Source organism: Esox lucius, chromosome 16, assembly GCF_011004845.1.
Source record: "Esox lucius isolate fEsoLuc1 chromosome 16, fEsoLuc1.pri, whole genome shotgun sequence".
In the NCBI taxonomy this organism is placed as follows: domain Eukaryota; kingdom Metazoa; phylum Chordata; class Actinopteri; order Esociformes; family Esocidae; genus Esox; species Esox lucius.
The window spans coordinates 10,145,354-10,171,025 of record NC_047584.1 but is presented as its reverse complement, the minus strand read 5'-3'; the positions used below and the strand labels follow the sequence as shown (position 1 = coordinate 10,171,025).

The following is a 25,672-nucleotide window of genomic DNA, read 5'->3' as shown; positions in this document are numbered from 1 at the left end:
TTTGTAAAGAACAGGAATCAGCATGTGAAAATGAAAGTGTAAACTTCAATGTATTTTTTCCAGTTACTGTCTTAAATAGATAACATTTCCTACAGTTTGAGGACCTTATTAGTGTGCATTACAGTAACTGACTCCAGATGTTTCCTTTTCTCCTCAGAAACCAATGAGTGTCTTGAGTTTGACACATGTGCTCAATATTGTACAAACACTAAAGGATCCTACAAGTGTACTTGTGACAGGAATTTCAAGGAAATACATGGAAACTGTATAGTAAAAGGTATGGACCATTTATTACTATAAAATATCTGCTATATGTTCTATTTCAAGCATATTGAACTTTAGGTCAATTGTCCTTTGTCATATCTTGAGCTACTATTTTTAACTGTTGTGGTTTCAATATCCGTTTAGGTGGAAATCTCTTTGGACAGTCACATTATATTTTGGCTTTGTACTCTGAAGTGTATTTTGATACAATTATAATTAAAGAGCTGACAGTCAGCTTAAAATTGCTGTTATATTTATAAATATTGGATGAACTGCACATAGTCATCCCATTTTAGTAAGCCAAAATAAGTATATATTGTTAAGTAGTCAAAATCCTATTTGTATCCATATTCCTAGCACGCAATGATCAAGATCATATTCCTAGCACGCAATGATCAATGAACCAGATCAAGATGGTGACTACTGTAAACATTGTTGGAGGCATTTGTGTTATTTGACTGTGTATTAGATTAGTTTGTGCTCAGAAAAAAATGAATGTAAATAATGTATTCTTTCACTTTTATTATTAAAAAATATAATGTGTTTTTTGACACTTGTATATTTAGATACTACCAAGATTGGAGATTATCCTGGATTAATTTAAAATTATTAGTGTTTAAATGAAGTGGCTCTTACACTTACAGTAGCTCAAACATTATACAGACATTTTAACTTCCCCAAGACATGCTAACTTATTGCTAATGGTGAAAGGTTTGCATGTCTTGGGTTTATGATGTTTGATACTGAAACCTTCTTAATTATCCTTATTCACAATCCGTTCAGGATTATATAAGTATTTAGAAATCTCTTCTATTCTTATTCAAAATAACTGACTCTAAATTATCAAAGGCAAATAATTTACCATTAATTTCTACCCACAATTATCTGAAACCAAAACAAACTGCAAATGCATCCAGTCATTTTGTATACTAAAAGGCATGTTGTCATTGCATGCTAGGAATATGTTACCCAAACGGGACCTACCATTGAATTTGAATATAATTAAATGATTATTTGTATGATCATACTTTGTTTTTTGCTAACCTTTATGAATGTTGTCATTCATGGAGGTGATATTAAAAGCACAACAGTTTATTATCATATATAAAGTAGTAGTATTATTACTGCAATATGTGTAACATTTTAGTATAAAATTTGTATAGTTTGTTTCAAACAGCACTATTGTCTTTATTTGAGTATATACAACATTGTATTCAATAGCTCTAAATTATAGTACTGATATACTGCTATACTCTTACCCTTTATTAAGTAAAGATATTGTCATTTTGAATACATACAAGACCAGCCATTAAACCTTTTAGAGAGTAGAAAAACTAGGGCTGCATCTGTTCATGATTGTACCCACAAAGAGTGATGTAATGGTTTAATTAGAATTGGCAATATTTACTAAGAGCTATTCTGCTCAAAAAGTGCAAATGTTACAAGAATACCCCACTGTGAAACACTGCACTGTGAAACACTGCCCTGTGGCCTTAAGATGTATTAAGATGTAGTAATGCATGACTGGTCTTGTTTCTTTATAAAAAATATAATTGTGTTATTATCCAGACCAGCAAAGACCATGTGCTGTGTATATTGATGGTTTTCTTGACAAAGTTTATACCTAGTCCTGGAATGAAAGAGCTTTTCCAATGGGCTTGCCTTTCAGTCCATTACTGGGTTTAATCTGTGTCCCTGTTTATAATATATGACTTGATTGTTTATTCACAATTCTATTTTGCTTTTGTGAAATGATGCTGTGAATCTGTTGTTTAAAAACCCAAATGGAATTTAGCCACTTTTCGTTTTTTTTGCATATTAATAACTCAACAACGGGCAGGACCAGAAGATCGAGTGCTCTACATAGCTAATGACACTGAAATCCGAAGTTTTGTGTATCCATTTAACCAGAGCCATGGACACAAACTCTTCACTCACATCGAGGACAATGCCCGCATTATTGGGATGGATGCTCTGTTAAACCAACAAAAGTTTATCTGGGCTACCCAGTTTAACCCTGGTGGACTTTTTTACAAAGAAGTCCTTGACAAGAGTCAAACTAAAACTAATGTCGGAAACATAGTAAGTATCTCCAAAGGTGTGGTTTGCCATGGTTTGAATTACTACTCCACTTGATAATTTGTTTCATTGTAATTTGTTATTGAATGGGCATATGCTAATATCCACTTCATATCTATAGTATTAAGTAACCCTATTACAACATAAGCATTTTAATTTATTTTCAGTAGCCACTGAATCTACAGTGAATTTTGGTTTTTGAATTTTAGCCGAATGAATTGTATGGAATGCATATACTAGCATGAAGAACTTGAATATAGCTGTGATCACATCATATATTTTATTTATGGCTAATGTTGTTCCATTAATATATGTTATCGAGAGAAGAGAACATTAGCATGGTGACACACTTTCAGTTATGAAATAATATGAAATAATATCATTAATGGCTTGTATCATACATATTTTCTATTTGTAGAAATGACAAATTTGGGGAAAGCTACTACATTGTTTTAAGATAAAGAACACGAATATTTGGAAAATCATTCAAAGTTTGAGCCATTGTTATCACACTGGATAGACTATGTAAAATGTCATTTCAGGTTGAGACTTCTGATTGATAGTTGATAGAGTAGTGAGTGCACCTAAATAAAATAATGGGCGGTTTTAAAAATTAATAACGACAATAATAGAAAATGTGTTCACATTAATAAATTCCTCTAACTTATTGCTGGACTGTTATTCAAAAGGTATCATCAAGGCTCTCACTTAGGAGAAGCAAATTACAGCTAGAGAGAGACTTTCAACACCAGGCAAGACAGGTTGAGAGAGCTGTGCTCTTGGACATACTGTTCAACAATTAATTAGAGGGATTTATGAACCTAGACATTCTCAGTATGTTCTTGTTATTACTCTTTAAGAACACAAGTCACATCTGACTGTTAAATGTATTACAAATACATTGGATGTCTTTTGTCACGCATGTTTATAAGCTCTGTTTTTCCTTGCAGTGTTCAGATTTCCGTAGGCCAAGGGATGTGTCGGCTGACTGGATTACAGGAAATGTCTATTGGACAGACCACTCTCGAATGCACTGGTTCAGCTATTACACAGCCCACTGGACTAAGCTCAGATATTCTATAAACGTAGGCCAGCTCCGCGGGCCAAATTGCACCCGTCTGATAACTGACATTGCAGGAGAACCATACGCCATTGCTGTCAACCCTCCCCGAGGGTAAGTGCATGCCTCTCAAACCATGTTAATTGTGATTATTATGTTGTCACTTAACACCTTTTTGTTTTCTAGCTCTTTTGACACTTTTGAAAGAACAAATATATTATACAAGATTTGCTGATTTGTTAAGCTCTGAGTATAGATAGGGATTCCAGGGATTCTATAGACATGGAAATGTTCCATGTCATCCAGATGTTACGTAAACTCAACTGAAAATGTTTATCTTTCTGTGATCTACAGGATGATGTATTGGACCGTAATAGGTGATCATTCTCATATTGAGGAGTCAGCTATGGATGGATCTATGCGAAGGATCCTCTTGGAGAAGAACCTCAGGAGACCAACAGGTACAGTACATGATAGTCATACTGTAGCAGTATGCTTGGTATGTACATTCAGAGAATCATTTGACACCTGAAAAGAGGTGACTGAAACAATGGTTACATAGCTTTATACATGCATTATATTAATCACATTTTTATTCAAATGTGATTTTGTCCACTGGTCTGGTCCCAGATCTGTTTGTCTTGGCAAAGGCGAAAACTTTCTTTGGCAAGACTGCAAATGTTGATCTGAGACCAGGCAATTTTTAGACTACAGCAGGGGATTCCTAATTTATGATCTCGGGTGCCAACGTTTCATGAGGATTGATTTTTGGGGCACATAAAAGTACTTTTTTTATATTAAATATTATACCAAGCTTTAACAACACATATATCTGCAATAATTTAGGCTAGAAACAATCTGTAAAATACCTGAGGAAGGGACGACTGTAAGCACATGTGAATTTAAAAGCTTAGCTATGACAAAAAAGAAAGCAAAAAGTGAAAGAAATGTGACTTTTCTTGGGTTGAAATGTAATGCAATGTGTGGCTGTTGCTGTCAGTTAAACAATTCATACCATGTAAAAGAAAATATCATCATTCATTTTAGGATGAATCTAAATTATCGTAACACACATTTGGTAACGGAATAGCATTTGGGGATATCAGATTTACTCAATAAACAATAATGTGATGAAAAAGGGAAAACGATAGCTGTTTAAAATAAGGCCATGGAAAATAAGTGAATGAATGCCTCAAACAGGCCAATGGTCCTGGAAGAGACTCGCTGATCTACTTTTTAAAAGCTGGTTTGGCCTCGTTTAATGTATAGACCCATGTATTGTCTCAGCCAAAATAGGAGGAATATATCATTTCTGGAAAAACACCCATTTAATCGCCCATGGCAACATGAGCCATTTATCCAGTCAAAATCATGACAGAAATAAATATAGACTCATTATAAAAAGGGAAATTTGGGACATTTCGGCAAATTTGGGACACTCTGTTATCACAAGGATATACAAGATACACGATGCATGTATATTGCTGTATATTGCTGTATTTCTTGTAGCGTGATTCCAACTTAATGTTGATTATTTTCCCACTGCTGTTTAGAAAGGGAAGTCCAAAAAAGAAGATAAAATAATTGTATGTTTATGCAGTCTTTCCGCAGCCTATATGTAATCTTGACGGCTGCAATCCATGCACTTGTGTTCAGATATTTCAAGAACGTTGTTTTGAACCTGAGGGCTCTTGGAATGAAGGCGTCCCTATTGATCTTTACACAATTCATAAGGAAAATAAATCTCCTCCTCTCATCCTCCCCCAGGTTTGGCTATCGATTACTTCAACCAACGTTTGTACTGGGCAGATCCTGAGCTCTCCGAGATAGGCAGTGTGAGATTGGATGGGTCGGACCCTCTGGTGGCAATCAGTGATAGACACGGTAACACCACCTCAAGAACAAATCAAAGATTTATTTTCCAAGCACGTACTAGCTACTGATGAAATCATTGTTTGCTTTCCTCATTTTATTTTTTATCAACAGGTTGAATGCATGCATATATGCTAAGGCATGTGTGGATGCTAATTTGTGTATGTTTGTCAATAGCAAGCTACTAAACAATGGGTGTTGTATACAGTAGTACTACCTTCTACCCACACAGATCACTTTCCCTACCAGCTACTACTACTACTGTCTTGGGGTTTGCTCATTAAAACTTAAACTTTCATGGCCATATGCTTCTTTCCAAGCCTCTTTTATTGTTTCCACTGCTTTGTTTCCAGGAATATCCCAGCCATACAGAATTGATATATTTGAAGGCTACATCTATGGAACTGGGCTGAAGCATGAAGTCTTCAGAGTTCATAAGTATGGCAAACAGCCAGTGGAGTTTCTTCCATTGGGTCTCAAGAAAACTACCAATGTCATGATCTCCCACCGATACAAGCAGCAAGATGGTAAATAAATAAAATATACTGATGATTTTACTGGATATTGTAAAGGGATAATTTGGCCTACATTCATATCTGTGTGAAATTGAAGTTCTTGAAGTCCCACAGAATTTTCATAAGCTAATATTCCCAGCCTGGAATTAGCGTTATTAGCAGTGTCCAAATTCGGGAGTTGAAACTGTCCGTTCTGAGCAACAAAAGCTGCATTGCAGGTGGAAACCTATTCCAAAACATTTGAGTAAACCTGGTCTTTATTTTACATACACATTATTTTACATTACATTATAAATATAAAAACAGTGGTTTCAATGTCATACAAATTGAAAGACATGTCATCAAATCCATTTGTTGGGGATGTTTAGAGAGCTAAACGTGAAAATTATAATCACTTTTAAAGTATGTAAGTTGATCAAAATATATATATTATCTAAAATGCCAACTTCCTGTCTGTCTCCTCTGCGTACACTCCTGCCTGAATAAAATATATATATATTTGTTAATGTTTTATTGCATATATGAGATGTGGACTGTACCTTTTAAATTAAAAAAAAGGTCAGGAAGAGTATATATATATATATGTGTGTGTGTGTGTGTGTGTGTGTGTGTGTGTGTGTGTGTGTGTGTGTGTGTGTGTGTGTGTGTGTGTGTATATATATATATATATATATATATATATATATATATATATATATATATATATATATATATATATATATGTAACTAATGTTTTCCATAAAGACTAGCACATTCTAAAAATCCCCACATTCTTCTATGATAATGTCCACATTCTCTAAATTCTGTGAAAAGTGTACTAATATTTCACACCTTTTCCACAGATTTTACCTATAAAGCTCTTTTCACAAATTCCCACACCACTTAACCTCTTTATTAACATATAGAAGCAGTTTCCATCAAATAAAATCATTGTGCTACACCTAGTGGTCTATTCAGTTTCCACTGATCTAGGAAAGTTTCACCATGATTGAAATGTCTAGGCTACATTTCTTCCTTGCCAATATCGACTTTTTCTCTCTCCATCACCTCACCTTCTCTTTTTATTTTTTCTGTGCCTCTCATCCTTTGTCTCTTCGCAAAGTTTAGCTTTGTTTGGCTGTATCTTTCTATTTTCCTAAGGGTCAGCCAAGAAAGGAAACTCAAGGTCAATAACTGTATAGATATAATGGAAAGTCTTGCCTGCACTGAAACTACGACTCTGTCACCCCGAGCAACACTGTCAATGAAGGACCTGTGAATTAACGTCTTTATTAAAAGAAAGATTTGATTAAACTGAGATGCCTGCCTGTATGCCTGGCTTCACTACACAACACGAAAGTCATCATGATGGCAAAGGCAACTGCAAATAACTGCTTGACCATTGAAGGGGAATAACTTTGAACTATATGGACATAATTCAAATCAACAGGAAAAGCAAATGCTCTGTCATGATGAAAATACAAAGTTAGACAACACACTATTAACTGAAATACATGGCAAATACTATTATATGAGACATTTCAGTCCCTGCCAAGAAATATCAGTCTGTGGACTTTCGGTGTATGCAATTATACCATTATTTAACATTTTCGCATGTCAGCTCCATGGGAATTAGCAAACTGACTTAAAATGGGATATAATGCATTTAATCTCCAAATTTTGTTGAGATCCAATAAACAAAAGTAACTTAACTAAAAGAGATTAGATAAGTGCTTTTTGAAGTGCTTGTTTGACAGTCAGATGGAAACAATGATTTAAAGCAGCTCATTCAGCGCAGGGGCAGCCACATGGAGACGTCACTGTTAGCTAAACTAAAAGGTTCTGCAAAGTCTTCCCATTGTCGCACATTTGGATGTTTTCAATGTCCTCATCCTACTCCCAAACACAGGAATGATGGAAATGGATGGGACGTGGGTCTGAATCTAGCTTCAGTGTGACATGAGCCTGTGATGTAGCTCTTGTAACTAGTTCGACCCCACTGAAAGACCCCAATGTACAATCTCTTAAAGATATTTCTGAACAGATACACACCTTCTGTGTTTGCAGTTATTTCCCTTTAATGGTGTAGAAGTTACTTTAGATTGAGATTAAAGTACAGACGCATTATTCCCCTTCAAATGACACGTCTTGGAAGTGCTCAGAGAAACGTATAGTATGCTTTGTAAGGCTTTGAGGCCAGGCTGCACAATTGTAAGTCTTAATGTAATAATACATGGAAATTACTAGGGTCTTTCGTTCAGTGAATGTACTATTTAAATCATATTTAAATGGAAGCATAACAATGGTAACTCACAATGTTGCCGTGAATATCATGGAAAAACATAATCCTCTTACATATCAGCCACTCTCAGTTGCTGTTTGTTATCTGTATAGTGCTATTGGTTGTGAAGGGCCTGACATATGTCCTGGCTGAAGGTTTTCTTCAGTAAAGGGCAGCTGAACATTTCCCCAAAGACTCATCAGTTGAGACGTGTAGCCCTCCCTTTGGACAGCACAAGGTACTGCCTAGCTAGCAGTACAGAAAGACATTGAGTGCCACTGTTTGTTTGATGTCTTCAGCACAACGTATTGACACCAATTTTGATCCAGTGTTTCCCAAACTAGGGGTGGCATATCCATGTGGAGTAGCCTGAATCGAAAACTAGGTAGTGAAAATGGAAAGGAATTGCGCTTGATATAAAGAATAGTTGTTTGAATATTGTACATGATACATAATGCTCTCTGTAACACATATACATTTAATGGACAGGACTAGATAGTAAATTAGTCTGGGGCAAAAATAACATGATCATTGATGATGTTATATTCAACACAAAAGACAAATATAAAATGTTGTCTGATTTTATTTGATGCATTTCAAAATGAACTTATCTCAAATATTTATATTATACAAATCAGTAAAACAAATGTTAACAGACTGCTGTATTTAGAAATAAATAAATTGTGTACACAACTTTTTTTGCATAGTGTGGTTGTTATATTTACAGGCTAAAAGGTTCCGAAACCTGCTGTTTTTATGTTATTGTTGAAAACCCAATGATTCAATTGACTTATTGGAGCAATATGGCAGCATGCAGCCTGATGTGAATATCGAAGTAGTGTTCGGTAGCATGGCATAGTACTCCTCTAGGACCAGGCTTGGTGTGAAATGTGGATCATGTCTCTTGTTGATTATGAACTGAAATACATGTGTGCATAATATCAAATAAATCATAATGCCCCTCCCCCATTTTTTTGTGAATGTTTTGCCTCAGAAAATGTTTAAAGGTTTAAGTGAAAAAAGGGATGGGAAGGGATGTGTTTTATTTGTTTATGGGAAAGGATGTATTTTATTTCTTGGTTGTATCAAAGCTTTAGTTGGAATTATAAATATTTTGTCTCTTGTCTCCCTGCAGCAGTCAACCCATGCCTGAGAATGAACTGTGACTTTATGTGTCTACTGAACCCAACGGGAGCCACCTGCATCTGTCCAGAAGGGAAGTCACTAGTAAATGGCTCCTGTAGTGATGTAAACATCTCAGGTAAGCCTTTCAAAACCCCTGCTACGACATCACCTACTACCTGCCAATGTAACTTCACCTCTAAGACCGCTTCGGTAGAACGATTTAGCTGAGATGGAATTGACCAACACAAATGAATGAAGAAAACTGCTTACTGCACCATAAAGGATTTTGTATAATTATGGTCTTGTGTACATATGGTCCAGGTGTTTGAATCTTGGTCAAAGCCTACCGACAGTGCTGGGGGGGGGGGGGGGGCAGCAGAAAGGGGTGCAGATTCTCATAGCACCACCTGTTGTGGATTGGGGGAGTGTTTTCTTTTCTCCTCAAATTTTCACAACTCTCTGTGGGTAGATCAGCACCTGTGAGACCAAGGCCATTGTAATGAGGCAAGGCCATAATTGCAAATCGGACATATGTGGTAAAAATATAAAAATGTAATTGGTAACTTGTAACAAATGTAGATACATTTTGATAGTTGCATTTTTTGTTTGTGTGTGCTGATTTATGTGGTTTCTAACTTATCCACTCGTCTTAATGTGGATAGAGAAATCTAGGAAGCAAAGAGTAAGGCATGTTCAGTATAATAAAGGTGCTGTAGAACATTGGGCACATTCTGGTTCACCAGATCCTGTGGCAAGTATATAATAATATCTTTCAGCCACTCCCAATTTAATACCAGCCAATTACACTATATAACCCAAGTAACTAATGAGTAATTTACACTGTCTATTTATTACAGAGTACATTGCTCCATTTCCCCAAAATATTTTGACCTGCGATTAAGCCAAAATGTCACCGATGGGACAACATTTTTAGCTGTACCATCAAGGGCAGTAGATTGCTTTGTTAATGGAGCCAACAGCACTTACAAGCTGCAGTCTGATTATACAGCAGTCAAATTATGCCTTTACTAGCTTGTGCAGTTTAAACTCAAACTATAATTGAAAATCCAGTAAGCATGTGAACAAAACAATGTAAAACCAAACAAATACTTAAAAGAGATTTGTGGTTTTAAATTATTTCACGCCGGTAAATACTATCCCAACAATCTACTCCAGCAGGTTATGCAGACATTTTGTTGCTGTCACTGCTGAGTGTTTGAAATAGCGATTTGTGATCCAGCTATGAAACTTATTGTCAGAAATATGTGGAAAAGATCAATAGTAGGGTTTTGGTGTGCTATAAATAACAACTTGCATATAGTCATACTTTAGAGTCTTTTTTTTCCCAAAGAAAATCAAGTGAAACACTTCCACAGCTTTGTGTGACCACCCTAAATTGAGTCCTGCTTTGGTGTTTCATTTTGTCAGGCTTACTCATGTGTTTCAAGAACTTTGTTACAAGGAAAACAATATGGATGAACGTCTCATTCATAACACAATACAGACTGAGCCTCAGACAAATTCTATAATTAGTTTGCCCTCAGCTGCAGTATAGCGGTGCAGTATCCCTATATTTCTTTGTGCCCGAGTAGCTGTGTAGACGCTGACAGTATTTGTAGTTTCAAAAATAAAAGCTACACTAAAAAGAACATAACATTCCTTGTTGTGTTGAAGGCGAACTTTGCCGGCCACCATGTGAGAACGGTGGGCGCTGCCTTGCTAATGAGAAGGGGGACTGGCGCTGCTACTGCTGGCCTGACTTCTCTGGAGATCGCTGTGAGGTCAACCATTGCACCGACTACTGCCTCAACGGAGGCACCTGCATGGGCTCACCCCTGGGTGAGTCTTCTGTGAAAAATACATGGATGGGTGGCTGGAAGGTTGTTAGGATGGATGACGTTGATGTCTTTTTAACAAAGGGGTAGTTAAGAACTATATTTATTGTTGGGAGTCAGGAGGTAGAAAATACATTAAGATTACTGACTGATCTGAACGGTCAAAAGGTTTTTCTGTCCTTAAATCCCGATGGTGTGAATAGCTTCCCTTTCAAAGTTAGGATAAGAATTTCCCTGCCCATTTTCAGAAAATATATGAAACCCTACAACTGTGGTTGTACCAATTGTCTTTAAATGTATGCACTAACTGTAAGCTGTTCTGGATAAGAGCATTGCTAAATTACTAAAATGTAAATGTAACGTTGTTAGTTTCCCACTCATCTGACTAACATGGATGAAATAAAAAGTGCAGAATACTTGAGATTTACTTCACGTCTCTTTGCTAGAAAACACTCAACCTGTTTCATAATGCATGCAAGAAGGCTATTATTCACTACATCTCAGAGTCTCTTAAAACCAGTGGACTGTGTGGACTCAAAATAGCACATAGGTGCACATAGTACATGTAGATACATTTAGATCATGGCGCTTTTTCAGACCTCAAAATAACCTTTTTTATGGTTTGTGAAAATTTTTAATAGCAACAATGAAAATAATGGAAGTCCATTTTGTTTGATAAATGTAATAACATAATAAACCCAAATCCCTTCCCCGGCCATTCTTGCCTTATGCTCTCTTTCATTGTCTTTCTTAAAAAACTAAAAAGCTCCAAAATGTTTTATTTTATTATTTATGGGTCCAGATTGCCCATTTAACATACAGTGACATTTTGGTTTCTAAACCATGTTTTTCTAACCCCTTAATATATATATTTTATTTAATTTGGCCATGAAAGATATAAAGAAAAGAAAACCTTGTATACAGAGAAGTAACCACTTCATTTGTTAACATCTGGGTTTCCTATACATAATGTTAACTCACAGTAAAGGATTCACCATTATTACAATAGTCCAGGCATATATAACATACATTACGTTTGAATCATCTGCTATGAATACCAATCCTTGTTTGTTTATCGTTTCATTAGGTTCTGTAAATAATTGTTATCTCCAATTGTTCATGTAAAAAAAATTATCAGGATGAATAATATCTGATAATACCTTTTGCACTGAACCTAAATATAACATGTAAAATGTTGGTGAGCTTTTGCATATTCACTTTAATGTCATTTTGAATAGGAATGGAGGAATTAGGTCACTGGCGGCAAATTAAATGTTTAAGAGAACTTTTGCTCATATTAAGATTCTAGAATTATGTTTTTGTCTGCTTTCAATATCATATATTTGGCAAAGATATGTTTTTCATTAAACAGGAATGCTTGTCAGTTTACAGATTTTGCTATTTCTTTTTAGGTTTTCACACTCAAACTATTTTCACTCAGATTTCCATTATTCTAATAACCACGACTGATCCAAACACCACTACTACATTTTGATAAATTAAATAATACATTGTCTTACAAATCATCTCTTATTGAGTGTGTTATATTTTCATAAATAAAACAAAATAGTAAAAACATTATTTTATTCCCATGCATTAGAAGTATAATTTTTCAGTCTTAAATTAGTTAATTATGCCCATAGGTCATATACAATTTAGTCATTATTCTTATCCAGATCAATTAAGGCTAAGTAACTGTCTCAAGGGCACAATAACATATATTTATTCTCATCTTGTCATATAAAGGAAATTGAATCAGCAACTTTCTGGTTACCCTGAGCTCTAACCACTAAGCTATCTATCCCATGGCTACGTCTGTGTTTGAGACTAGTTTGAAATACAAACCCTAGGCTGAATGAGTCCAACTTCTCTCCGTTCTGTAGCCGCCAACTTTAGTAATTGGTTGATTTTGACAAAGTAATGGATGTTATTCTATACTATTGTGAAAAGGTCTAAAGCCTGGTGGAAGTGGAATTTCTTATGCTATTATTCATTCATTAAAACCAATATACGCACAGGGGATGTGGCCAAAGTGTCCAGGAATATTTTGGTATTATATGGTGATTCAAAAGACCTGGTACTGCGTCTTGTGTGTCAGGCTTATAGTTGCCGTGAATATCATGGAAAAACATAATCCTCTTACATATCAGCTACTCTCAGTTGCTGTCGAGACCCCAGCATTATGGTCTTACAGGAGAGAGATCTAAATGCTATTGCATTGAAGTTGTTTCTTTATGTTTGATGGTGCCAAGATTCTCGAATGGTGTATCCATGTATCTACAAAACTGATCATATTGGCCTCTTCAGTTCAATTTAATAATGGTTCTTTCACTTCTGTTCAGTTTTTCAACCTTTTTCTTAAATACTGCAACCTACAGTATAATGCCCATGTGGTGTCAGAATCTGACACATGAAAAATAATTTCCTCTGCCAAACTATCCAGTTAGATTTTGTCAAAGTATCTTAATTTTTGTCAGCTATGGTCAGGTTTTTGTTAATCACTTTGATAAGTGGAGCATTTGTGTTAGGGTTGTCGGTACTGTCTGTTTTTATTTACTCTCATCAGCGCCTATGTTCAACTAATGAATTGTATTCAGAATGTCACATTTACAACGACAGGAATCTTTTGCACAAACGTGGGTTGCATGCATAATAAAGACCCAAATGATAGCATTTTCAGGTTGAGCATGTGTCACAGCCAGTCGTTTTAAAGCACCTGTCAAAACTTGGGGTAGATCAAGTATTTACAGGCTAGTCCAATTCTTGTAATTTTAACATGTTATTCTGGGATGTGAAAAGTTTCATTATTGCTTCTCATTATAAATGTGTCACTTGTCATAAAATACATTGAACTCTCTTCAGCTTTTGGCCATTACAATAGCAGATTATTCTTGCCCAGGGTATTCTTAAAATAAAAGTATGTAAAGAACATATTGGTGTCCTCAGTCAAGTCCTCAGTCAATCTTATTGAATCTGCAGGAGAGTTAGACTAGGCGGGTTTTAGTAATATGCAATAAATTATTCTGTTTGTAAGATACAACTGTAATATGGGATATCTTTCGGAACTAACATGCATCCAGAAAAACAGTTTTATGCAATTCCTTTCATAAAAAAATGTAATGACACGCTTAGAATTGTCAGCAAATCCTCTCCTTCTCTCTCTTCCTCCCACTAGGGAAGCCAACTTGTCGGTGCCCTGTTGGATTTACAGGTCCATTCTGTGAGAAGCGTGTGTGTGACAACTACTGTCTGAACGCTGGTACCTGCGATATTAGCCTAGGGAACCAGCCAGTATGTCGCTGCATGGCTGAGTATACCGGAGACCGTTGTCTGTACCGTGAGTAAATGAATCCAATAACACATTGACTCCCGGGGGATGCCTAGCATGTCTTAGGGTGGCAAATGTTTAAAGTCCTGTTGTAAAACTTCTGATTTGTTATTAAGAGACCTCCCCCTTTAACGTTCTATAATGTATTTTGTACTGTATGCCAATCCAGCAGCAATAACTACCTAGACAAATGTTCAACTTTAAGCTTTCCCTATAAGATCTTAATGAACAATCACTGACAATTCAGTTCGGTCACACTCTCTTGTAATCAGTTATCTTTAAAGTTTGTCAAATGAAGTCTCTATGACAACCAAATGACTAAATCAAGCAAAAAAAAAAAAAAACATTTTACCAGGAAGGACTTTTCCTTGCTACAAATACTTTCGGGTGTGAGAGTAATTCTAAATGCCACTCTAAGCAACCTGTAGGGGTTTCTGTGCTGCACTGATAAAATATTTTCTTCCCTTATGTAGGCTTTGTCATTATAAATTGTGGTGAAATGTATTTCCACTGACGCCATTAGTTTGTGTCTACTACTTCTTGCCCAAGGGCTAATATGTTTTCATCTGTGGAAGAGTTGCCATTTGATGCGAATAATTAAGTCTCATTAAAGGCCTGTAAAATTCTAATCAAACCAGCTAAAACTCCCGTTTCCTCATTATTAAACATGCCACTTTCTCTATGCTCATCTCTACCTCCCTTTATCACTCCCTCTCTTTTTCCCTCATGTCGATTCCTATCTCTACTTATCGCTCTCCTCCATCACTTTCTCTCCCTCGCTCTCCTTTGTCCTTTCTGTCCTCTGACAGACATCTGCCACCACTACTGTGTAAATTCCAAAGCCTGTACACTATCCAGTAGTGGCCATGTTGAGTGTGTGTGTCCAGCCAGATACGAGGGCAACAGGTGCGAGGTGGACAAGTGCTTGAGGTGCCATGGAGCCCCTTGCCTCGTCAACGACATCACAGCAGATGTGGTCTGCAAGTATGTTGATAGCATCTGACCGCAGGATGTTCACATCTATAAATATCGCTTTCTATTTGGCGATTGATTCAGGCGTTGAATAAATGCTCTAAGGCCTCATGCACTGTAGTTCACCTGACATGTTTTACCTAGATATTTCTTATGATTGCCATGGTCAAAAACACAAGGTTATCAATCAGTCAATGACAGAAGCTTATCTCTGGTTGCTGCAGCTGTACTAATGGCAGGATAGCAGCCAGCTGTCAGCTGTGTGACGGTTACTGTTACAATGGAGGCACCTGTCACCTGGACCCGGACACCAACCTGCCCTTCTGTCAGTAAGTACAGTAGCTTCCGACAAGCACGAGCCTGAAATATCCTTAGCCTGAGGAATCTCTCTGATCTCATGTCTTTTTTTTTTTTTTCTTCTTCAGTTGTCACACCAGTCAGCCAAAAATGGAAGTAAATCTCTCTCTTATTCAAATGTTCTATTTTAGGAAAGGTGGCGGTGGAGCTTTTTAAGTACAGGGCTATAAGTGGAGATTTATTTTAACACCATAGGTGTAGGCAATGCCAGAGCGGACAAAATGGGATTGTTAAGACTCGATAAAAGAATGAGTCACACCTGTTTGTACCTGTAGGGGCTTTGATGTAGGTCTCCTTGGAAAGCCAACCCTCAGGGTAGGAGCAAAGGAAACTCTGTATTTGGTGTAGCTACAGAAAGTGGAAAGTAACCATTAACTTAAACAAATGAAACACTGCTGTTCAGAACGTATCAGTATTCTTTGTCAGTGTTTCACCTCTCATCGGTAGGTTTCAGCAGAAAGTGTTTACAGTATTTTGATCCTCAGTGGTAAGGAGTGTTTGAGCAGGAGGTATGCAATGGTAATGAATGGCGGAGGAAAATAGCATGGCTTCAGAGACCTGTGGAAATCGTGCAGGAGAATAAATGCTCTGCCGTTCTGATGGTCCACAAAGATTAATTTCAGCTCCATCATAAACAGGTGTGGTTCACTGTTAAAGATCTTCCCATGAAGATGATTGGAAATCCCTTTGAAAAGGGAAACCTGGTTGCCCAGTTGTCCATTGTAGTTAAAATGAAATGTGTGTCATTGACTGGCACGATTCAAGGGATAGAATCAATTTCTATGCAAATGATCCCATCTCGTTTTCTACAAGGTTAACAGATCTTGATAATGTGGTATATTCATTGGCTTGGAGGCATAGAGATTAGGTGCAATGATGGATATGTCTGTGTCACGAAATCCTAATGTTTGACCTTAAACTATAACAGAGTAAATTAATCTCATCCAAACCAAACTAGCCAACTCCACAGGCAGAAATCTCCTCATTGAGATGATAATTTTCAGATAACTGTTCTAAAGGTCTAAGGGATTTTCAAAACTCATCAGTGTGTTCCACCAATCAATACTGGTTTCCTGGACGGGTTTCTGTATAAGCACTTTGTGACGACTACTGATGTAAAAAGGGCTTTATAAAATACATTTAATTGAATTATTGATCGGTCCTCTATAGCTTTATAAAAGAAAAATTATTGATTGACTGTATGGCTTAGTACAGAAAAAATTACGAAATTGCATGCATATACGGCAAGTCGCTCTGGACAAGAGTGTCTGCTAAATTGCTATAATGTAAAAAATCTATGTATATTAACCAAAGTTGGTATGATAGTAATTTTGATTATTTAAAAAAAAAAAGTTTTTGTGAAGGTCATAAAGCTCATAGAATTGATTAAAGCTTTTTTACAACATTTTTACAATACAGAAAACCCAAATTTTTTGCCTCAAGGAATATGCCTGTCATTAGTTTAGCTAAAACGTAATGTCTCTACTTTAGTTTTAGCATAATTCATCAATCATTAATTATCGAAACATGAATAATAGGCAAATGGGCACATCTATTGGAGTACCTTGGAACAGAGGCATAATATTGTATTGTTTGCAATGCCGAAGGGTCTCCGTCATCCATCTCCTACAGTACCTACACTTCATATAACTATCCCTTCACCGTACTGTTTTACAGCTGCACGTCAGGGTTCAAGAACCAACGTTGTGATGAGTTGGCCAACCCATGTGATTACTTCTGTCAGAATGAGGGGATGTGCACTATCACTGCCCTTAACAAACCACGCTGCAAGTAGGTTTCTCCCTACCTCACTTCCTGTGGTTGCTCCAGAGGCCTCGCCCTCCTCCATCCGCCCTCTTTATCCATCTGCCCAGATCCATTTCAGCTAGTGCAACAGTATACTTTATGTATCACCTTTTCACCGTTAAACCAGTACAACGCCTTATTTACGTGCTGCTAACAATCTGCATCTCATACAGCCCGAGCTGACAAGCTCTTTGAGTTACATTCAAGTGATGTGTTCATGTGATGTGAATATCACGCGCCTGTTATGACCATGCATGTATGGTGAATCATTTTGCAATTCAATAGGATGACAAGAAAATGTGGAACTGCTTTGAGGCAAATGCTTTGTGTCAACAGTAGTGCAGAAATAAGTATAGTCAAAAGAATGTACATTGATTAAGTTAGAAATCTTTCTCTGCCTATTAGTTGCACATAAAACCTTACATATTTAATTCAATAACAATGTACTATTTAATTTTTCACCCATCACAAAGGATAATCCCCTTTGAACTGTTTTCTTCCCATAAAAAAATGATGATTGTTCATGCGTTGACAGTCTTTCTTTGAGGGAATGATTCATTGTCTGTGTGCGTGGGATGACATTCTGATTTTTTATTTGGTTTTATGATTATTTGGAGTGCATGTAATTTAGTGCAATTTCATTCTTTCCATCCCCAACCAGTTTCAGTTATCAGACCGCACATGCTTTATAGTCACATCAGCGTCAATCACACCCAATTGGAAATCCCCTCCTCTAGCTAGGGTCATTTATCACTCCCACTGGATGCCATCCAAACAGTAAACGAGATTACTTTTCTTCATTTTATTTTCTGAATATTCATCATGTTAATCTTTTCAATATGTTGTCTACGTAGCATTATATGCAGATGTCGGTGTGCTTTATATCAAATGGGCTTTCTACTGTATAATATACTGGACAACGGATTTTAAAATTGTCATTGTTTTACAGTCTCCTTTATTACTATGTAACACATTTTACATGCGATTAAGGTATAGAGGACTAAGGACCATAGTTAATAATTTTCTGTCTCTGATTGGTTTGTTACAGGTGCTCAGCAAATTGGGCAGGTACACAGTGTGAAAGGCCTGCCCCTAAAAGCAGTAGGTCAGACAATACAAGTGGAGGTGAGTGCAGGAAATTACTTCAGGTTTTATTTTGGGATGTATTTGGGAAGACGTTTAAACCAATTAAGGTGTTTACCCTAACAAGGACCCAACTTAACTTTGGCCTCCAGTTGTGAATTATTCAAGTTGTTGACACATTTTCTAATAAAAACACCGCTGTTGAAGGATTTTTGACTGTGATTCTTAAGGAATACTTAGACCAAAGAACATTCTACAGAAGTTAGTAATAAAGTCTTACAAATTAATTGATTTGATTATTGAATATCACAATTATTTTGACGATTAGGGAATATTGAACCATACAAAATGTCAATGTCCTATTGAAATTATATGAGAGAATTGGTCAGGGGTTTCAATAACTTGGCAAGGCACTGTGCATGCGTGTGTGCGCGCGTGCATGTAGGCCTATATATTTGTTTTTGCACTGTAGATGGCTAAATAATTTGATGTGATCATGTAAATTGGTTTGATCCACCCTCGCTGTCATTTAGAGTAGTACCTGATGAACACCAGGGAAAACAAATAGATTGGCCAGCCTTTTTTTTCAGCTGTTATTGGATGTAGGCTCCACAAGACTGTTATAATTATGTACAGTTTGTGTAAGTTGATTACAATTAGCTGTTTGCCCTTTTTGTCAGCTTTATCTGATAGATCAGACCTAGACCTGTGTGAAATTAAGATTTCTTGAGACCAGATCCAATCCTGAATTTTTGAGCACACATTTGAAAACCCCAGGTTGGTCCACTTACTTTACACTGGGTAATACTTCAGCAATAAGGCACAAGAGACAGTGTTGTATCAAGAACACAACTACAGGTAAATGGCATTGTTTTGCCCAATGAGACAGCAGTCGCTCTGGATATGGGTTTCAGATAAAATGACTAACGTAAACAAATACATATATATATATATATATATATATATAAAAAGTTAAATGAGAAGATTTTAGAAATTTATGATTAACAACCAAATTGAAAAAGATGTTTAGAAGATTAAAAGAACAATGGGTAGGTTTTGCACAGTCCAGGTGTACAACAATCTGAGAGACTTGCCCAAAAGGATTCCGGGTCTGAATACTTATCTAATCAATTATTAATTGTGTTTTGTAAATAATATTTATTTTTCTGAATTCTGACATAGTCTGTGTCTTTTTTGTGTTTCAGGGAGCATAGCTATCATCGTGCCTCTGGTTCTGCTGGTGATCCTGATGACAACAGTGGTGGCAGGTGTTTTCATCTGCAGACGAAGACAGAGGTATTATAAGGGCACAATAACCTGATATCCTGGGAGTATAATTTTGTAGCACATTTGATCAATTATCTTTCAAGGGTATTCATACATATTCAGTGGGTATATTAAGTCACTACCCCCCTGCAAAATAAATTGTTGCCTTACAGCCCGAAATGAAAGCACATACAATTTGACACACAGTAACCCACAATATCACAAAAACAATTCTAAAAAACTCTGCAAATAAATTTAGATTTAAACCATAATAAAACCGTAATACCTTATTTGGATAAGTGACCCCCCTTTAGAATTGCAAACTTGTTGAGGTATAACCAACAACCTCAAATCAAGCTAATAGCCTTCCACTCTGTGATCAGTTGTGCTGACTGATTAGTTCAGAATAAAAGCAGATGTTCATAGAGGACTCCACTGCTTAGTAGTGCAATTCAATGCAAAGGATCCACTTTGGTACTTTCAAAAGATCTACGAGATAGTGGTGGAAGTTGTGGAAAGGCACATTTAAGGATATAAAAACATTTAAATGGCTTTTTCTATGCCGTGGAGCAAAGTTTAGACTATTATTATGGAGTGGAAGGCATATAGCACCACCCAGACCTTGAATCGATCAGGCCAAGAAGGTGACACATCTGTCTGATGTGTGCATGTAAGCACAATATCAAAATAACTCCACAAATCTGACCTCTGTGGGAGAGTGGCAAAAAAACTAAAACTACCATTAAAAAAGGCAACAACAAGTCTTGTTTGGCCTTTGCCAAAAAGCACATTGTAGATTCCGAGGCCAAGTGGCAAAAGGTGCTGTGGTCAGATAAGACCACAATTGAACATTTTGGCCTTTATGCAAAACGATATGCCCAAAGAATGCCTACAGTGAAGCACAGTCATGGCAGCATCCTGTTGTGGGGGTGTTTCTTTTATGCAGGGACTGGTTCACTTGTTAGGACTCAAGGGAAAATGGACAGAAAGATTCTTGAGGAGAAACTGCAGCCCACTGGCTGGAAGTGGCAATTTGGTAGATAGTTCACATGACCATGACCCAAGGGACACCGCCAAAGCAGCTGTACGGAAGCAGAAGAACAAGAAGGTGAATGTCCTTGAGTGGCCCATTGAGAGCCCCGATCTAAATCCCATGGACCTAAGTGGTCACCATGCAATTTCACTGAGCTTGAACAATTCTGCAAGGAAGAGTAGGCAAATATTGCACAGTGTTGGTTTGCAAAGTTAGCAGAGATGTATTCAGAGACACTCATAGCTGTAATTCAAACAAGGTTTTAATTGCAGACCAAACAAGGTGGTTCCACCTACTATTAACTCAGGGGTGTGTTCACTTATCCAAATAGGGTATTTTATTGTTTTAAATGTAATTCATTTTCACTTGGATATTGTTAGTTACTGTGTGTAAATAAAGCCAGGTAACGTCTGATTTCATGTGTGTTAATTTCAGGATGTTAAGGCAACAAAAGGTGAACATTTTAAAAGGGGGTGGTGACTTTCTATACCCACATTTTACGGCTAACCTGCAAACAAAGGTGCCATTACATCATTCCTGGATGTCAGAGGGTTTTGTCATGGTCCCCTAGACTTCCTCGGGGGATATCAGGTAAAACACAGTATAATGTATGATCTTATGTTAATGAGTGCTGCTTGTCCTCCCGCTCCTCCCAGGGGTAAGAGGGTGACGAGGCAGCCCATGACAAATGGAGGGATAAACGTGGAGATAGGAAACCCCTCCTACAATATGTATGAGGTCGACCACGACAACCATGCCGACGCTGGCAGCCTTCTGCGACCCAACTTCACCCTGGACCCACACAAGGTTTGAGTTGGTGAAGGATGTACAATATCAGCAGTTAATGTGCTGTAAATGCAAAGAAATGACACCCAATTTGGTATAATATTAATACATTTGTAATGCTAAGGAAAATGGGTTATTGATGTTTACATATTTAATATACAGAGACATAATGCTCCAGTCTCATCTGTGAGTTCTTCAGTATGCAATCATCGATCCATCATTGGCGTAATGGTTTGTTGTATGATTAACACAATTATTCCTAGGTATCTCCTTCTGTGGCATAATAGACTTTCTATTGATTTGATATAAATGTTACATTAGCGGATGAAGCGTAAACCTCAGGTAGAGAGAAACATTATTCAGCTTCTCTTTACCGAGGGAATATTGTACCAGCTGTTGATTAATTTTCCTTTATAGGTCTCAACACTATACTAACCCTTTGAATATGAAATAAAGCATAACAGCTTTGCTGATCTATCTTATCTAACTTGCCTGCTACAAGAAGCCTAATTTGTTTGCTTCTCGCCATGCCAACTTTGACATCTGCTGTAGCCCCACGTGGATCACTTTTCATTAGAAAGGTAGAAAGTGACTAAATCATAATCATAGCATGCTAGTTCAGTGCACTGACAAATTAGCAATGGATTTCTTTGGTTATAGGTGCCATTCATTTTGGTTGAGTTTATATCTAAAATCTAAGCTCCAAAACTGATAACAGTGGATTCTCCTTTTCTGTTAATTACATCATGTTGAGTTCATTACTGATGTTGATATATAATAGATATAGTAGAATGCATTTTCAGTTGGATTCAATGAACACTTAAACAGTATGGTAAACAGTATGTTAGCTGACATCTGCTTGGCCTTGTGGCATGGTGAACATCAGCAGAACTTGTGTGTTGCAGGGCTGGTGTGTGAAGTCCAGTGACCCTCGCACCCTGGGCATACATACTGTGCCCAAGGAGGTGATACCTGGACAGGTGATTTCTCCATCCCTTCCCCTTAGTTTAGACTACCGACTTCATAAAGAGGAACACTGTAAAAATGAACATTCTCTGTAAAAGGTGCTTATGTGACCTGTAGAAGCGATAATAATTTGAAAGCAAACACAAACTGAAACCGGAATTGATATTTATGTAAATACTTAATCTGGAATTTATTATAAAAGTGAACATATTATTGCACTAGTAAAGATGACTACTTCTGAATGTAGGCTACCACCGTTTGGAAGCAAATGATGTTGGGAAAGCTTGGTCTTCTGCAATTTGATATCCATATTAGGAGTACAACATGCATGTGTATTACTGGATCTTTTGCGAATGTGCATGAGCTTCTTTCTTTCTTGCTACCTTGCATTCTCATTTGTAGCAGATTAGTTGATCTTTCTTTATTAATATCCTTTAATTTCTTTGTTTTATAATTGCAAATCAAAAAATGTGTCTATGGTTCATGCATCCCTTTAAGTCATTGTTGGACTGTCTGTGTAAGCATGCAGCCCTTTCAGGGAGAGCAGGGTCGGGCTAGCACGAGAGCTACATCAAAAAGTGATTGCTCTACCGTCACCAAAACGCTTGAGAGAGCATTTAGAGTAATGTATGACTTACTCTATAACAAAAATGTTCTGTCACAGCGAAAACACAAAGTTGCTGAACCCTCAATCGATTGTGATATATGGCATAAGCATTTTCTGTGATACGTTTCAGTTGTGGGTTCACAATATCAACTTTTCAGTCATTTTACCAAAACAAGGAAATAGGGGCCTTTGGCTTACTAAGCATTAATATAAATCAAATCCTAATGATATCAGAAATTACATTTTCTAATTTTTTATTTTTTCTGAGAAATTATCAATTTCCTTTTCAAATTAGTATAGATGATACAAGATTTTAGCAAAGGTGATTTGTCTTAATTGCATTGTCTAAGTGAATAAAAGCAACATTTCCGAAAAAGATGTGTAGACTGTGGGTATCGACTGTATGTTTTAATACATTTTTTAAAAGACACTTTAGCTAACGATATGCCTTTTTTATCACTCAAACGTGCATCCAAAGAGTGCACCAGCAATTTGAATTTTAAGTAGATTTTTTTTACAAAACAAATGAAATGGTATTGAATAAACCATTCAGTGTTTTGTTTCACATCCCATAGAATGCAAAACTGAAGAAATTCCCTTTCCCTGTAAGACAGCTGTACACTTAAACAGTCCAACAATGAATAGCAATTTATCAACCTAGACACATTTTTCATATATGCCTTTATCCCTCTATAATGTTTTATTGCAGTGCAATATATAAGACCTTTAACATAGTGAAGTCATTGTTCTGTTTCAAGATAAGTTTGTAGCATAGCCTACTAGGCAACAACATATACAGGGTATTTTTCTTCTGTGTTTACAGTGATGTGCTGGTAAATAACAAAATGTTTACTTCCTTAATACAGCCCATGAACTACTCCAACCCGGTGTATTCCAAAATCTACCTTGATGGACAGAACTGTCGAAAACCGGTAATCAACATAGATGAGAGGAGAGAGCTACTCCCAAAGAAACTTGAGGGGACAATTCGCGAAACCGCTGCATAGCCTGACTACACTTTCTACTCCTTTTATACGACAGTGTACAAAATGTATAGAAACAAGGAAAATAAGAATTTTCTATTTCCTATCAGGCTCCCGTCATCTCAGTTAGGTTTGTTGGTTTTTAACATCAGCATTACCTCCTCAGTTATGTGCTGAACACTTTATTTCAATTTTTGGTTTCCATTGTTTGCATTCTGTTTGTCAAGCATTTGTTATACAACACTATATGGTATATACTGTATGACACTGAAGTAAAGCTTCTGATTTGCAAAATACTTTATTAACACCAGAATTGTTTTGTTGTTAAGAAAAGTTAAGATCAATACAATACTTATTTTTGTACCTGTACACGTATCTCTGTTGTTAAAGTGGAACCAACAACTTTTTTCCCGCAATGTAAAGTGCTTAAGCAGGTCTGAAACTTTGCAAACCAGTAACATTTGTGGTTGGTCGAGTTTTGATTGCTGTGGTTTCCACTGTCATTACTTTCCTCAGAACAAAAACACTTAATCTTCAAAATAACATGTAATCATTTAATGGCTTCATACCTGCACATTGAAGCTTGTTTTCTGTCTTTGTGCTTATAACATTTGATTCAGCCAAGGTGGATACAATCCAACAGTGGCCAAGATTAAGAGGGTTTTAAAATGGTCAATTTCTATTGACCATTTAATTCAGCATTCTATAATGTTATATCATGTATGGATCATAATGTCAAACATATACAAAATATATTTGCTCTACAAATGGAAGATATTTTATTTGTGTGACAGAAATGTATATTGCATCTAAGAAGTTCTGTTTGGACCCCTGTTTATACCTGCTGTTAACATGCATTTGTACAATATACCTGATCTTGTGTGTTTAAAGTACAAGGTCTGATCACAGTCAGATCCCAAAATCAGGACATAGGCCACATGTTAGAATTAGGTATAAACAGGCCTTTAGATTAGTGAAGCTCATCGTGAATGTTCTGAGAACAGTCACAGGTACTGTATACAGAGAAACAGACATCCATATATTTTGTTGCTTTTTTGTCCCAACAACATATCTGTATCAACTATGGCATAAGGATGAAACACAATTCTAAGGCTTCAAAGTTACTTTAGAGAATTATAGTTTCAGAAATGGATAGATATAACACATTTTATAATTTTGTATTTGATTTGTATGTTGTTTGGCTGCTTGTATTTTGAAGAAATGTATTAAATGTAAGTACTTTTATATAAAATGTTAATCAATATAAAATAAAGGGGGCTTATTTCAATTTCAAAAGTATTATTTTGGTTTCTCAAATCTCTTTTTGGTAGAAATGTTGGCCAACTGAAAAGTATGAACATGAAAAGTATGAGCATGTATAGCACTCAATACTTAGTTGGGGCTCCTTTTCCCAGAATTACTGCAGCAATGCGGGGTGGCATGGAGTTTGCACTTTGGCACTGCTCAAGTGTTAT

At 36.6% G+C, this 25,672-nt stretch overlaps 1 protein-coding gene across 2 annotated transcripts in view; it reads left to right on the top strand.

Moving 5' to 3' along the window:
* lrp1bb (low density lipoprotein receptor-related protein 1Bb) overlaps positions 1 to 25,465 on the top strand; it is a 428,510-nt gene extending 403,045 nt beyond the window's left edge. For both annotated transcript variants that reach the window (XM_020055063.3, XM_020055064.3), the window contains 17 exons: positions 158 to 277; positions 2,105 to 2,346; positions 3,294 to 3,517; positions 3,758 to 3,864; positions 5,171 to 5,287; positions 5,629 to 5,802; positions 9,186 to 9,311; positions 10,850 to 11,014; positions 14,186 to 14,347; positions 15,148 to 15,322; positions 15,535 to 15,639; positions 17,345 to 17,458; positions 18,522 to 18,598; positions 19,762 to 19,852; positions 21,512 to 21,662; positions 22,547 to 22,621; positions 24,081 to 25,465. In XM_020055063.3, coding sequence (XP_019910622.3) covers positions 158 to 277; positions 2,105 to 2,346; positions 3,294 to 3,517; positions 3,758 to 3,864; positions 5,171 to 5,287; positions 5,629 to 5,802; positions 9,186 to 9,311; positions 10,850 to 11,014; positions 14,186 to 14,347; positions 15,148 to 15,322; positions 15,535 to 15,639; positions 17,345 to 17,458; positions 18,522 to 18,598; positions 19,762 to 19,852; positions 21,512 to 21,662; positions 22,547 to 22,621; positions 24,081 to 24,221 — 2,366 coding nt within the window. In that variant the 3' untranslated portion in view covers positions 24,222 to 25,465. The remainder of the gene's footprint in view (positions 1 to 157; positions 278 to 2,104; positions 2,347 to 3,293; positions 3,518 to 3,757; positions 3,865 to 5,170; positions 5,288 to 5,628; positions 5,803 to 9,185; positions 9,312 to 10,849; positions 11,015 to 14,185; positions 14,348 to 15,147; positions 15,323 to 15,534; positions 15,640 to 17,344; positions 17,459 to 18,521; positions 18,599 to 19,761; positions 19,853 to 21,511; positions 21,663 to 22,546; positions 22,622 to 24,080) is intronic.
* The last annotated feature ends 207 nt before the right edge of the window (positions 25,466 to 25,672 follow it).